Source organism: Dermacentor albipictus, chromosome 5 (assembly GCF_038994185.2).
Source record: "Dermacentor albipictus isolate Rhodes 1998 colony chromosome 5, USDA_Dalb.pri_finalv2, whole genome shotgun sequence".
NCBI classification, from domain to species: Eukaryota; Metazoa; Arthropoda; class Arachnida; order Ixodida; family Ixodidae; genus Dermacentor; species Dermacentor albipictus.
The window spans coordinates 28,030,556-28,044,014 of NC_091825.1; the positions used below are offsets into that span (position 1 = coordinate 28,030,556).

Sequence of the window (13,459 nt, forward strand, 5' to 3'; positions counted from 1 at the left end):
TCACGTCTCTGTCGTCCCTTACTTCTTGCGCGCGGGCGTAACGCGTTTTATTCAATATGTTATTCCAACAACTGTGATCGCGTGACAGAACTGCGCAGTTGCAACATGGCTCAGCGAAGCGCTAGCGACGAAGCAAGAGTTGAGGTCGCTCTGATGCTTGTCGCTCTCGGATCCCTTGAAGATGAGATAAACGCCGCAAAGGCGAAAGTAGAAACCATCAAACGTCGACTCATCATGAACAGCTTCATGTTGACAGCATCGGCACTGTCCCTTCGAGCCGCCAACCGCGAAAGGTGGACCTACGTGCGCAACGAACGATGGTTTGAAGACACAGTGCCCTGCCTTGGTGACGGCCACTTTGAGCAAAGTTTTCGAGTGAGCCCAGCCACCTTCCGTTATCTTGTGGACTGTCTGCGCCCTTCGCTGGAGAGGGTTACAACGAATATGCGCGAGTGCATTGCGGTGGAAAAAGTGGTGGCCATCGGCTTATTCAAACTGTGCTCCGTGGCAGAGGACCGAGTCGTGGCCACTGTCTTTGGCGTCGGACGATCAATGGTGAATGGCATTTATCGAGAGTTTTGCGAAGCCGTCATTTTCGTCTTGGAAAAGGACTGGCTCAAGATGCTGCGTCCAGCGGACATGGACGAACACATTCGCGAATTCATGGCCGTCTGTGACTTTCCCAAAGCCGTAGGAGCCCTCGACGGCTGCCACTTTCCCGTATCGCCGCCAGAACATGCCACTGACTAATATAACTATAAGGGATGGTAAGTTGATTTCGCCTGTTTGAGTAATTAACCTTCGTGCCTAAGACATTGTACTCGATGCACCTTACAAATACGCTTATAGTGCCTTTTAGCATGGGCGGGTTACAAATTAGAAGCGCATTTTAACAGCACCGCATTTAGCTTGAATAACCACCGTAATTGTCCTCACAAATGGAGGCCGGCAACTTGTTTTCCTAGGATGTACTACTACCAAGCGTATTTTTTGCAATTACAGCGATTCAAAAGAAAATCCTCGCTACAAGCTTACCAAAAACAAAGCCTACCGAGAAAATAAGTTTAATAAGTGTTTACGTAACTATAGTATACGAGAACGAGGAGTATGTTGCAATTCACTTTCGAGGCTTTGAAGCAGCTAAAGGCATTATCACGAGAGAAAGTTTCCATTGAAAAAATTGGCAGTGGTAGCTTGCAGGAGCCGTCAAATGCTACGAAGCGTCGTGGCAACCAAGACGAACATAGCCTCAAATTTATTTCCTTGGCGTGATACACAGTGAAGATATGATCAGGAGAGCTTTAGGAGATTGTACATATAGGGCTAATGTTAGGAAATTACTTGAATATGAGGCCGATGTCAATGTTCTGAGGTGAAAGGAGCATAGACACAAACAAGAGATATAGTATGTGTATTGTCTAGTGCCTTTCACCTCACAATATGCCAAACCAACATGTCCAGTTTTCCATCCCAACGTCTTGTCAACGCGTTCCTGAATTGTTCTTAATCTATTAACATCAATATTGCAACCGCTATTAAATAAGATATTCTTATTGACTCGACTATTGTGTATATGTTCATTTTTGCAGGCACAGCATTATTCTTCTGGCTCTCGTGGACCACAAGTACCGTTTCAGGTATATAAACGTGGGTGCCCCTGGAAGAAGCCACGACTCTCATGTTTACCGAATGTCGAGCCTCTCCCAGATGGTTGAAAGTCCCCTTTTTAAGGCTCCGGTGGCAGCAATTGGAGGAGTTGCCGTCCCACCTCTGATATTGTGCGACCAAGCACTCCCACTAACACCAAATCTCATTAAGCCATTTGGACACAACGGTCCACTGAATGAAGACCAGAGAACATTCAATTACCACATCAGCCGAGTGAGACATATAGTAGAAAACGCTTTTTGGAGACTTAAAGCAAGATTTCGCTTCACGTCGAAGAGAATGGAATGTGATGTTGACAATGCCCGCCTGGTGATTCGCGCATGCTGCGTGCTCAACAACATTTGTGAGCATTTCAATGATGCAGTTCAGTTTCAGTGGCTCCAGGAAGTACAACAGACTAACAACCAACTGCCCCAACCAGTGCGTAGTAGCGATTCTGAAATTGGAAATGCAGCCAGTGTGCGTTCTGCACTCGTGGACTACTTCAGACAGAGGGTGTAGACCTTGGTAGCTCACTTCTAGAAATTGGGCCCCAACATGTAAGTGCAGCATGTTCTCTGGTCTTCATTCAGTGGACCGTTGTGTCCAAATGGATCAATGAGATTTGGTGTTAGTCGGAATGCTTGGTCGCACAATATCAGAGGTGGGACGGCAACTCCTCCAATTGCTGCCACCGGAGCCTGCATGCAAGTTTTATTCACGTGCTCACACTCGTGAATAAAACAAAGTGACCATTTTTCTGCCTCAAGTTTTATTTAAAAAACCAACAACTGCATTCACGAGCTTTTCTTGCAGCTGCAGGTGTTTGCTTCGCAGCTCGAATTCAGTTTGTTGTGCCCATTCAAGTTGCTCTCGCAGCATTCTCTGTTCGGCAAGTATGGCACCTTGAATTTCCGTCGCTGTTGTCACGGTCCGCCGTCGCTTCCTCTTTATGCGCGTTGCTGTGCTCGCTTCGGATCTCAGAGCAGACTGCACAGTGGGTGAAGGTGGTGGTGGCTCTTCTGCCGGCGTTCCTAGCGCCGATGTGCCTTCACTGTCGGTCATGTCTGATGTGTGACCGCTCTCCATGTCAGAGATCAGCTGTAAACATTTAAGAAAAAACTGCTACACAGATTGCAAGCAAAATATTTCACTAGAGGAAGCGCATAGCAGCCTCTTAAGTGTAACAGACACGGCCGCTTCGTTATAGCCACAATCACACCTGTTGATAATTACATTGAAGAAATGAACTGCACAAATGGGGATAGAATTTTTTATGATGCAGTACAATATTGCACCAAACACGACAGCCTTTCTGGGAATCTAGGGGCATCCTTCAAAAAAAAAAGAAGCTTAAAGTAACAAAACCAAATTTATCATGCAAAGCAAAGGTCTCTTCAATTTGGCAGTGCCGAAAGCGACTTCACTTGTGAAGAAAGCGCAGCCAAATCGAGGAGACAACGTTTCACAAGTCTCTCAAAAGAAATGTGAACTTCTGTTAGTCAAATTGTGGTACAACATAAGCGTAAATGCTCATGCATTTACATAAGTAAATGCATGAGCATTTACTGATTGCAGGGAAGTTGCACAATGGTGCTTTATTCATTGCATACCTTTTCGACAGTGTCACTGCTGCTGTTGCAGCAGCTCTCCTCCATGAGTGATGAGTCGTTTATGGGTAAACAACCAATAAATCTCTTGATTTCATTGAAGTACGGCCACGTCGGTGGCGAAGACCCAGTTGTTAGCTCTCGTTCATGTTTTCTAAAACAAAGAACATCACAGTCGATTTCAGTTGTGAAGCACCAAAAGCAAGGACATTACAATGAGCAGCGTATAAATACATAAAAAACTATGCTAGCTTATCAGAATTTTATTGCTGCCTGAAAGCAAGTTCACCTGTATGACAAACTAAACGAGTACTTTTGACCACGGCAGCTTTTTTTGGTAATGAATCATAGTAAATAAAAGTCGTGCCAATTAAATGCTAGACGGAAACATCCCTAGCTATTGTTTGCACAGGAGGCAACAACGTACCTTTTCATTGACGGCACAATTTTTCACCTCACGAGGCTTGAATCTTTTTTTTTTCGTGTAGACTAAAGCGTATTTAAGGTTACAGTTCCCAAGACATCAGACACGTGGAAATTGTAAACCTCGAGTACACCCGGCTGACCTAAAGAGAAGCACCACGAGACACACGGTACGAAGCCGCCGCGTTGGCGGCACCATTGCGGCCGTACACTTCATATGCGAACATAGCTGTTCTGACACTACTGCCCGATGTCTGTCGTCGGCACGCTTTCGTTCACAGCTGATTCAATTGCGCAACATGGCTCTACCATACACCACGTAGGGCACCGATCTCGAAATTTGACTTTAGCGATAAAATATAAAGTTCTCTGTCAAGCACGAACACACGCTAAACATAGCACAGCGCTCGCGACCATACACAGCGAGAAGAACAATAAATCGACGTCTTACCTGTATGTCTGAGTCAAGTTATTTATTTTGCTGTGGACTTGTGCCCGCGTGCGGGGAAGGCCCATGCTGCTGAGGCTTTCGGCAATCTTGTCATACACCCCGTCGTTGTGTTTCTCACCTCGTAAAGCGTCCAGGTGGTCCTCCCACAGCTTTATAAGCATCCAGGTCGCCTTTTCGGACCACTGGACGCGTGGTTTCTTCTGGTTATTCCCTGCGCGCGCTGATTGTGGAGTCTCCATCTCGCGACGCGAACACACCACACGCGGCAGCAAACGACGACGACACTGCCGGAATTCAACATGGCGGCACTAGCGACGTTATGCGAGCGTTTGAGAGTATAGCTAGAGGAAATCTCCACTATTCGACAAATTGTATTACCGCTAACAATTAAAACATGTTAGCAAGGTAAAAAAAATACCTATGGGCGCCGTAGTTGTGTGGCAGGTTTCCTTCTATTGACGAGTTGTGCACGCTGTGTGCGAGAGTAACCCCTTTTCCGCTCGAAAAGTAGTTGCACGATCTCCTTTCCCGAAAAGGAACTTTGCCGTAAAGGAGATACTCCTTTGTCGTGTGTCACTGCAGTTGAACGCCTTTCCTGTAGATGTCCCCTTACTTAAAGGACTTTAGAGTGCCCGTGTGTCAGGGGTATCAGACACATTAATGCGCGATGGGAAGCCTGTCATGTGTGTGCGTGTGTTTTTTTCTCACTGTTGTCTAATAACGTGTTACTGATGGCTCTGTCGCTGTCTGCCAGGCACTGCCGTTCAAGCCCACTGCGGCTTTGGCAGGCCCGATTCTTCCACTGTATGATTCTCAAGTCATCAATAAAGTATTATTACTATATATATATATATATATATATATATATATATATATATATATATATATATATATATATATATATATATATATATATATATATATATATATATTCGCATTTATGAGAGCGCATTATTTCGCATTTATGAGATCGAATGCAAGCGAATTCTTTCTGCGTGTGGAAGTTAAGCGCGATTATAAGGGAGAAAAAAAAGAAAGGAAAAGGATAATTACTGAAGCATATATGCAGCGCCGTGGTTCTATAGCGCACCCGCGGTAGAGAAACGGAAGGAGATATAAGCGTGCGTGGCCATGGTACGCAGGCGAAAAATTCCCTTAATAAATTTAGAGACTTGAGAAAACGTTACCTTATCAATAGATAACATAGCCATCAGCACTCGAATACGACCAGAGAAATGAGACATGGAAAATCCCCATGAACTCAGTATTGTTTCCTAGAGAAATGCTTCTAAGTATTGAACATGTTAAAAGATGGGGGAATATGGGACAATCTCCGCGCTTACCGAGAGGATTGCGTCCGCACGAGACTACACCAGGCACCTTAATGAGACATGGAGCTCCGTGGAAGGAACTACACGTGATCATAAATATGATGGGATTGAAGAAAAAAATCGTTTTCTTATCTGGTTGGGAAAGAAAATGTTGTGGAAAAAACGAAGGCGTGTTATTTCTCTACGAACTGTAAGAATTGTTAGAAGAAGTTTTGATTTTATTAAATAGACACTAGCTGTGCGAGAATTATTTAAAAGAATGAAGCCAGTTGAGCTATTCTGAACAGATTTTATAGCTTCGATTGAAGTGTGTTTAGGCGGTGCCATATGGATGATGCATATTACTGCTTAGGCCATATTAATATTTGGTACGCTGTATTCTTGGTATATGTATTCACATATGTATTTTAATTATTGTATAATCTTTGAGTGTGCTTTCCCCGCTTAGAGAATGTCTCTAGGGACCTGTAAGGTATTTTTAAATAAATAGATTAATAAGTAACTTTAGATGAGATGGAGCCTGAGAGAAGTTTCTCCGCATTAAGCTAAGGGCGTGGTTCGCATAGTTAGTGGCATATTCGTTGTACATGATGTGTTGTTATTACTGTGAACACCAATACAGTAATAAGATAGCACACTCTATAGTGGAACTCCGTTATTCTCGTAATCGAACGGTTTGGACAGATAAGGTTGGCGTGAGATGGACATAACTTTACACTTAGACGGGTTACAAACCATACACCGTCGCTCACAGCAATTAAATGCGTTTTCTAGATCACACTGAAGGACGCGACTGTAGTTAGGATCATTTATTGCACAAGAAAGAACCCAGTCATCAGAAAAAACTTAGGAGAATAGTTTATTGCAGTCGGAAGGTTATTAATATAAATTAGAAAGAGTAGTGGATGCAAAACAAAACCTTCGGGAACAGCAGATGCTGCGGCACATGGTGATGATAACCAGCCGTTAGCTGATACAAAGTGAAAGCGGTTAGTAAAGAAACATTTAATTTATTTGAAAAGATTACGGTTAATATTCAGGGAACTTAGTTTAAGGAGGAGTAATGGATGTGAAACCTTATCACAAAGCCTTAGCAAGGTCTAGCGAGATACAGTCGGTTAGCAAACCGCTAATGACGACGCTAAAAATATTAGTGAAAAACAAGAGTTGAGTCGCCCATGAAAAATTCTTTCAAAAACCATCTTGACAAGAAGAGAAGAACGAGTTGCTTTCAAGAAAAGAAACGAGATTAGAATGTATTTTCCTCTAGAAGTTTACAGGGAATGCTTGTTAATGAAATAGGTCAGTAGTTAAGAAGAGCATTCGAATTACCTTGTTTGAAGAGTGGAACCACCCTCACTACCTTCAGATGAGCCGGCATTGTGGAGTGTCCACATTCATTTAAAAAATTAAATTTTGGGGTTTTACGTGCCAAAACCACTTTCTGATTATCAGGCACGCCGTAGTGGAGGACTGAGGAAATTTTAATAACTTTGGGCTCTTTGACGTGCACCTAAATATTAGTACACGGGTGTTGTCGCCCCTATCAAAATGCGGGCGCCGTGGCCCGGATTCGATCCCGCGACCTCGTGCTCAGCAGCCCAACACCATAGCTACTGAGAATACATGTCGGGTGGGGAGCGTTCAACGGACTGGGCGAAAAGGTGTGCTAAGTATACACTGGAATAAACAGCAGTATTTTGAAACTTTGAAATAATGTGGTCAACACCGCAACATGAGGATAATTTCAGACCCTGTATTAACGTCACAATACCTGTGAAATCGACGACAATGGGATCCACGGCGAAAAAATCACGCTTAAACACTTATGGGGCCACATGAAATAAACAATCAGAAAACGATTTATAGTATTTATAGGTTCATAGTATTTCCGGCGTTATCTGAAAGTTGAATGACATTTCGCTGTTTGGGTTTCATAACGCTCCAGAATTTAGATGGATTAACGATAGCGTGTTTGTATTCAAGTTGGTGGAGCTTGCACAGGCCTGTCCTTCTCACGTCTTACATCAAATCGAACAAAATCACATGAGAGGAAGCGCTTTTCCAGCTTGCACTATTTTTCTCTCACAGTCATTGCAGCGTCACAATGGGACGTGGCTTCGGCCGTCCACGATGTCTACCAGCCCCTGGTGTGAAGCAAGCACCTCTCTGACCAACCTCGTTGTTTGGTGGGAGACACCGCCTGAGACGCGGGAACATTTTATTTCTCTTGGTGGCCTACTCTATGTCCACTGACCCCGCCTCCGCGTCGGCTCCATCCTCCACCTTATGGTGCCGATCCCACTCATTCTATCAGTAAGGGAAATGCGGTCACTAGCCATGAAAGTGGTGGAAAGAGCCAAAGACGACTATTCGCGTTTAACAGAGAATTTCTAGTCCCAGATTCGTAGGTCGAATAATTCAAGTTGACGACAGGGTTCAAAGGCTGGTAGGCTTTTTTTTTCTGCTGTCAAATGCGAACAGTATGAAAGTGATTTGATGACAAGCCAGTAGGCTTCTATTTTTTGCTTGGCGACCGTTATAATTTATCCTAACTATTCCACTCTAGAGCCATTAGGAGAGGCCATCCTAAGTGTGTAGTAAAGCAACAATGCCTACTCTGCTAAGTGGTAACAGTGTTAGGCATTATTTGTCGCTGTATTTCTATCGTTTGAACTAGAAATTTAAATGCAGTGAGTCTGTTATAGGGTCGTTTTTTTAGGTTAAGTGTTTGTGATGTTCCAAGATTCTCGATAAATCATCCTGCTTTAGCAACATTAACAAGGTGCGTCAAGTCGGACCACTGCACTGAATTACCCCCTCAAATTTTTTGCACGCACGCATACCTACGTGCGTGAGCGACTTGCTGCGTTATAATCATAACGCGGCTGCAGCGGGAGGACACTGAGGCCGAGGTTTAATCAACGTCTGCAAAAGCCCAAAGACAGTAGAGGTTTAAGAAATATGCGAATTTATTTCTCTGCGCTTTTAACTATTCTATACAAACCAGGTTGCTAAATTTTTAAACCTGGGTTCTTCACCAATAGAATTGACACCATTGGCATTATTATTATATATTAGGTTCAAAAACCGCATTGTTCATGCGTACTATTAGATTATGTTTAGTACGGGGACACCCGTGTTTCAAGAATGTCGATGTTTTCCACAAACAAGCAAGTGTTACCAGGCGCCACACATTGAAGAAATACAGTATGATTTCATGGTTTTAGGCAATGCCTTGAGTCTGCATGCACACAGCTATTCTAAACAGGTGAAATGTTTTTAAGCAGGAGAGCGATTTCTTAAGAACTTTAAATAAAGAATGTTAATCTTTTTGCTCGAACAGAAGCGGGGCATAGTCGCTATTGGTATCGCACTGTCCATGCTAAGAACGTCGGTGTGGTTCATCGCGGCCGTGAACACTTGGTGATGCAAGCGAGGTGCAAGAATGTTTGCCTGCTCATATTTGGTGCACGTTAAAGAGCAGAGCGTTGCATAAACCAGTCGGACGCGCGTGTATGGCGTCTCTTATAATCCACTATGCCGTTTCGTGCAGTTGCACCCTACTAATTCCAAATAATTCTTTTTTTCAGTGTCCATTTAGGCGTGGGTCTACAAAGCGAAAGCACGTACAAAGTTCTGAACTTCCCAGAATGCAATGACCCGTCAGCCGTTTATACATTTCGGCTGAATATTATGGAGAGGACTGCAGTTGCATTTTGGAAATCAATAGTGAGAGAAATGTCAAATGGCCCGTTCGCAAGCGGCACTTCGAAAGGAAGTGTCTATTTTGTTATGAATAATGTGAAGCCCATACGTGTTTACATAGTAAGTAGCCATTGTTGGCAAACGCACATAAAAAGAAGGTAACTGTTCTATTTCAAGGATATAACATTTGTAATTTGCCGCAGGAAAGTTAACCAATTGCCTGGTTACTACAAACACCAAATAACACTGCGCAGGAGATAAATAACTTAATTTGGCATATGACCTAAGAGGATAACTGGCGCCCCAATTTTGCCGTTCACTGACATCTAAAGCCCACACAAAATGAAACGCAGGCAAGCTTACAAAAAATAAGTTATCTGTTGCAACATAGAAAATAAAACAAAATGTGAAATAGAATATGTCTCCGGCGTATTGATCTATCATTCAGAAAATTGGCGACATTAATGCATTAGCCATCCACAAATAATTAGAGCGTAATTGTTGTTGATGATAATAATAATAATAATAATAATAATAATAATAATAATAATCGGCCTACTTTATGTCCACTGCCAGGACGAAAGCCTCTCCCTGCGACCTCCAACTACCCCTGTCCTGCACCGACCGCTTCCAAATATAGTACTCGCGATTTTTATAATTTCATCGCCTCACCTACGCTTTTCAGTCCTCCACAACGCTTCCGCTCTCATGGTACCCATTCAGTAACCCCAATTGCCCAATGGTTATCCATCCCGCACATTGCATGACCTGCCCAGCTTCATTTTTTTCTCCTAATGTGAATTAGAGTATCGGCTATACCAATTTCCTCTATGATCCAAACCGCTCTCTTTCTCTCTGTTAACAGTAATGCTAAGCATTGTTCGTTCTATCGCTCTCTGCGCGCTCCTTAACTTGTTCTCAAGATTCTTTGTCAGTCTCCAAGTCTCTGCCCCCTGTGCCAGCAGAGGCAAAATGCGCTGATTGTACACCTTCCCTTTCAATGATGATGTTAAGCTTCCAGTCAGGAGCTGGCAATGACTGCCGTATGCGATCCAGCCCATTTTTATTCTTCTATGAATTTATGATCAGGGTTACGTATGAATAATTGAGCTTGGTAAATGTTGTGGTCTCCCCCGCGACGCTCACGGCGCGCACGCTCCGATTACGCGCGCGACGGACGACCACCGCGGGTTCGAGCACTCCGAGCCGCCACGCGTGCAGGGCACCGCGCGTCCGCGCCTGCTCCGGCCCGCTCCGTGTGCCGACATGCAGCTGCGCGCGTGTGCGCCCCGCCGACCCCCAGCTTAGGGGAAGGCGAGACCGCGCGCGCAGCAAGGGAGACCCTAGGCAAAGCTCTCGAGAAGCCAGAAAGTACATTTATTAAACTGGGACTCAATACAAACATCAGTTTTAACGTCACGCGTGAATCTAAAGCTAGTTACGCAAAACATGGTCGAATGGTTGCCGGTGGCCATTAACGGCGCATCGCGACAGAGAGAGAACAAAGGAACAAGGAACAAAGAACCCCAGCTGTAAGAAGTTGCCTATCATTCGGTCAGCGCCTGCCATCGCGCGCCCCACAGCAGAGAAAAGGGAAATAGAAAGAAACGACAGACGAACAGACGGGGGCACGATCGGCAGACGCTGCCTCAGGACATCGAGACAACGGAAGAGTGCGCGCGCCCGCCGAGGCCAGGACCCCGCCGAGCCAGCCTGTTTCACATGCAAGCGATTGAGCGAACGGAGCGAACAGCGGCGCGGCACTGCGAAGCTTTTCGCGAGGTGTCGTTTCACATGCATTGCCGCCGCGCGTTTTCCGCCGCAGCGAATAGCAATGTTGCTGGCAAAAAACACGGGACTTTCAGTCAGTTTAGGTAGTTTGCGACTACCAACATAAGCATTGCTTTGTCCGTCTCACAAATTTTTATTTTATGAAGATATATCCGGCGCTTTGCAATGAACAATTCGTTGAAACGCTCTCTGGACATGTTGCCCGTACCCCGTGTAGCAAGTAAATAAACATCGTCCTATGCGCAGGCTTTCCCGCACTAGTCCTCCACTGGTCACGTGTCGAGGCGGGCCGTTCGGAAGCGGTGCTGCCGCTCTGCCGCTGCGATGAAATTCCAACTTGTCCGAACCTCGTCGCTCCCGCTGCTAGTGCCGCCGCCGCCGCCGCTCGAAACAGATTTCTGCGGCGCGGCGGCAGGATTGGCGAGCATTTCCGCTTGCATGTGAAACAGGCTTAAATCGGCCGGCGGTGAACAAAGGGGGCCGCCGCCGGCAGAGACGAACACTTACGCACCTTCCGACGCCCCGATGTGGTCTCTCCGGGCCCCGTCTTGCGCGCGCTTACCCGGAGTGCACGCAAGCAGGGCCCGAATCCCGCCAAAATGTCGGCCAAAGGGGAAAGCCTGTTGACCTTCCCATGGGCGGGGGCGGGATGACAGCAGAGTGACACTGTTTTATGACCCGCTGCCACCCCATCCAGAGAAGGAGGAGAGGGACACGGAGCCCCCGGCAACACAACGGAACAGCTTTACACAACCACCGCGAGAGCCCGAAAAACTCCGCGAGAGCCAGAAACCCCACAATGTAGAGGCTGTAGACAGACTGTAGACGCTGACTGGCGATCCTAAACTCCTGTTCCCTTGCCATGCTATTAATCATTATCGTTGTCTTCAGCATATCAACCTTCAACCACACTCTTGTGCTCTCTCTGTTAAGGTCCTCAATCATTTGTTGTAACTGGTCTACAGTAGCGCTCAACAGAACAACGTCATCGGCAAACCGATGGTTGCTGAGATATTCGCCCTTGATCTTTACTCCTAAGCCTTCCCAGTTCAATAGCTTGAATACTTCTTCCAAGCACACAATGAATATCATTGGAGAGATTGTGTCTCTTTGTATCACCCTTTTCTTTGTAGGTATCTTCCGACTTTTCTTGTGTAGAATTGAAGTAGCTGTAGAATCCCTGTAAATATTTTCCAACATATATACGTAAGCGATCTGTGCTCCTTGATTACGTAATGCCTCTATGACTGCTGGTATCTCTACTGAATCAAATGCCTTTTGGTGATATATGAAAGCCATTTAGAGAGGCTTATTCTGCTCTGCGAATTTCTCGATTGCCTGAATAATGACATGAATGTGATCCCTTGTAGAGTATTGCTTCCTGAAGCCAGCCTGTTCCCTTGTTTGGTTAAACGCCACTGTTGCCCCTATTTTATTGGAAAACGTCTTGATAAATATTTTATATAATACTGGGAGTAACTTAATGGGTTTCTTATTAAGCTAAGAGTTTCTGTATCTTGTTCATTACTGTTTCTAACTGAGGTATCCTGAGTCCGTTGGGTACTGTACAGGTCAGTGTAGAATTCTTCCCCTGCTTATACTATATCTTCGAGATTGGTGATGATAATACCCCGCTTATTTTTCAGTGCACACGTCTTGGCTTGTCGTATGCCCAATTTCCTTCCCACTGATTTCAGGCTGTAATCATTTTTACAGCTTCTTCAGTCTTTCTCACGTTATAGTTTTGAATGTCACTTATTTTTGCCTTGTTTATCAATTCTGACAGTTCCCCGAATTCAACCTCATTTCTTGAGTTGGGCACTTTCATTCTTTCTCCTTTTTTATTAGGTCCTTAGTTACTTGGGAGAGCTTTCCTACTGGTTGCTCCTGGCACCTTTCCTCGCACTTCAATTCCTGCCTCTCAGGCCAGCCTAGTTCCGGTTTCATTCATTACCTCTATGTATTCAGCCTTAGAACATCTTTATGTTCTAAGGCTGAATATTTGTTTGCAAGTACCAGCATGCATTTGTCTGCTTTTATCCTTGCTGCCTCTAGCTTGACCAGTTTCTTCTTGACAAATTTTACACTATACTTCTTCAAATCGAGGTGCATCCTACTCCTCACTAACCTATGGTCACTGCACTGTACCTATCACTTCTACATCCTGCACTATGCTGGAATTGGCAGAAAGTATCAAATCAATAGTGCTTATTGATGATTAGTGTGTTATTTATAATGATTCGTATGTAAAGCGGCAGAAACCCTGCCATGGAACCGGGCGCGAAAAAATGTCCGTAAAAATGGGACGTGCTTAGTGGCACATATCCAGTTATCTACGTTGATGCAACGAGGTTCACTGGAGAGCAGCGCGCACCAGGTCTTACTATGTTTCAACAGTATGTTTTGAACGTGCTTGTATCAGAAGAGCAGCCCGATGCTTCCAGCGTTTAATAATGGACACCCACGACCCAAATAGGTCAGAAAAAGGTTGCGCATGG

The 13,459-nt window shown here is 44.9% G+C and overlaps 1 protein-coding gene across 9 annotated transcripts in view; it reads left to right on the top strand.

The window, feature by feature from the left end:
- LOC139059860 (uncharacterized) overlaps positions 1–13,459 on the top strand; it is a 418,798-nt gene that overhangs the window by 372,971 nt on the left and 32,368 nt on the right. For all 9 annotated transcript variants that reach the window (XM_070538324.1, XM_070538325.1, XM_070538330.1 and 6 more), the window contains one exon: positions 9,056–9,290. In XM_070538324.1, the coding sequence (XP_070394425.1) occupies positions 9,056–9,290 (235 nt within the window). The remainder of the gene's footprint in view (positions 1–9,055; positions 9,291–13,459) is intronic.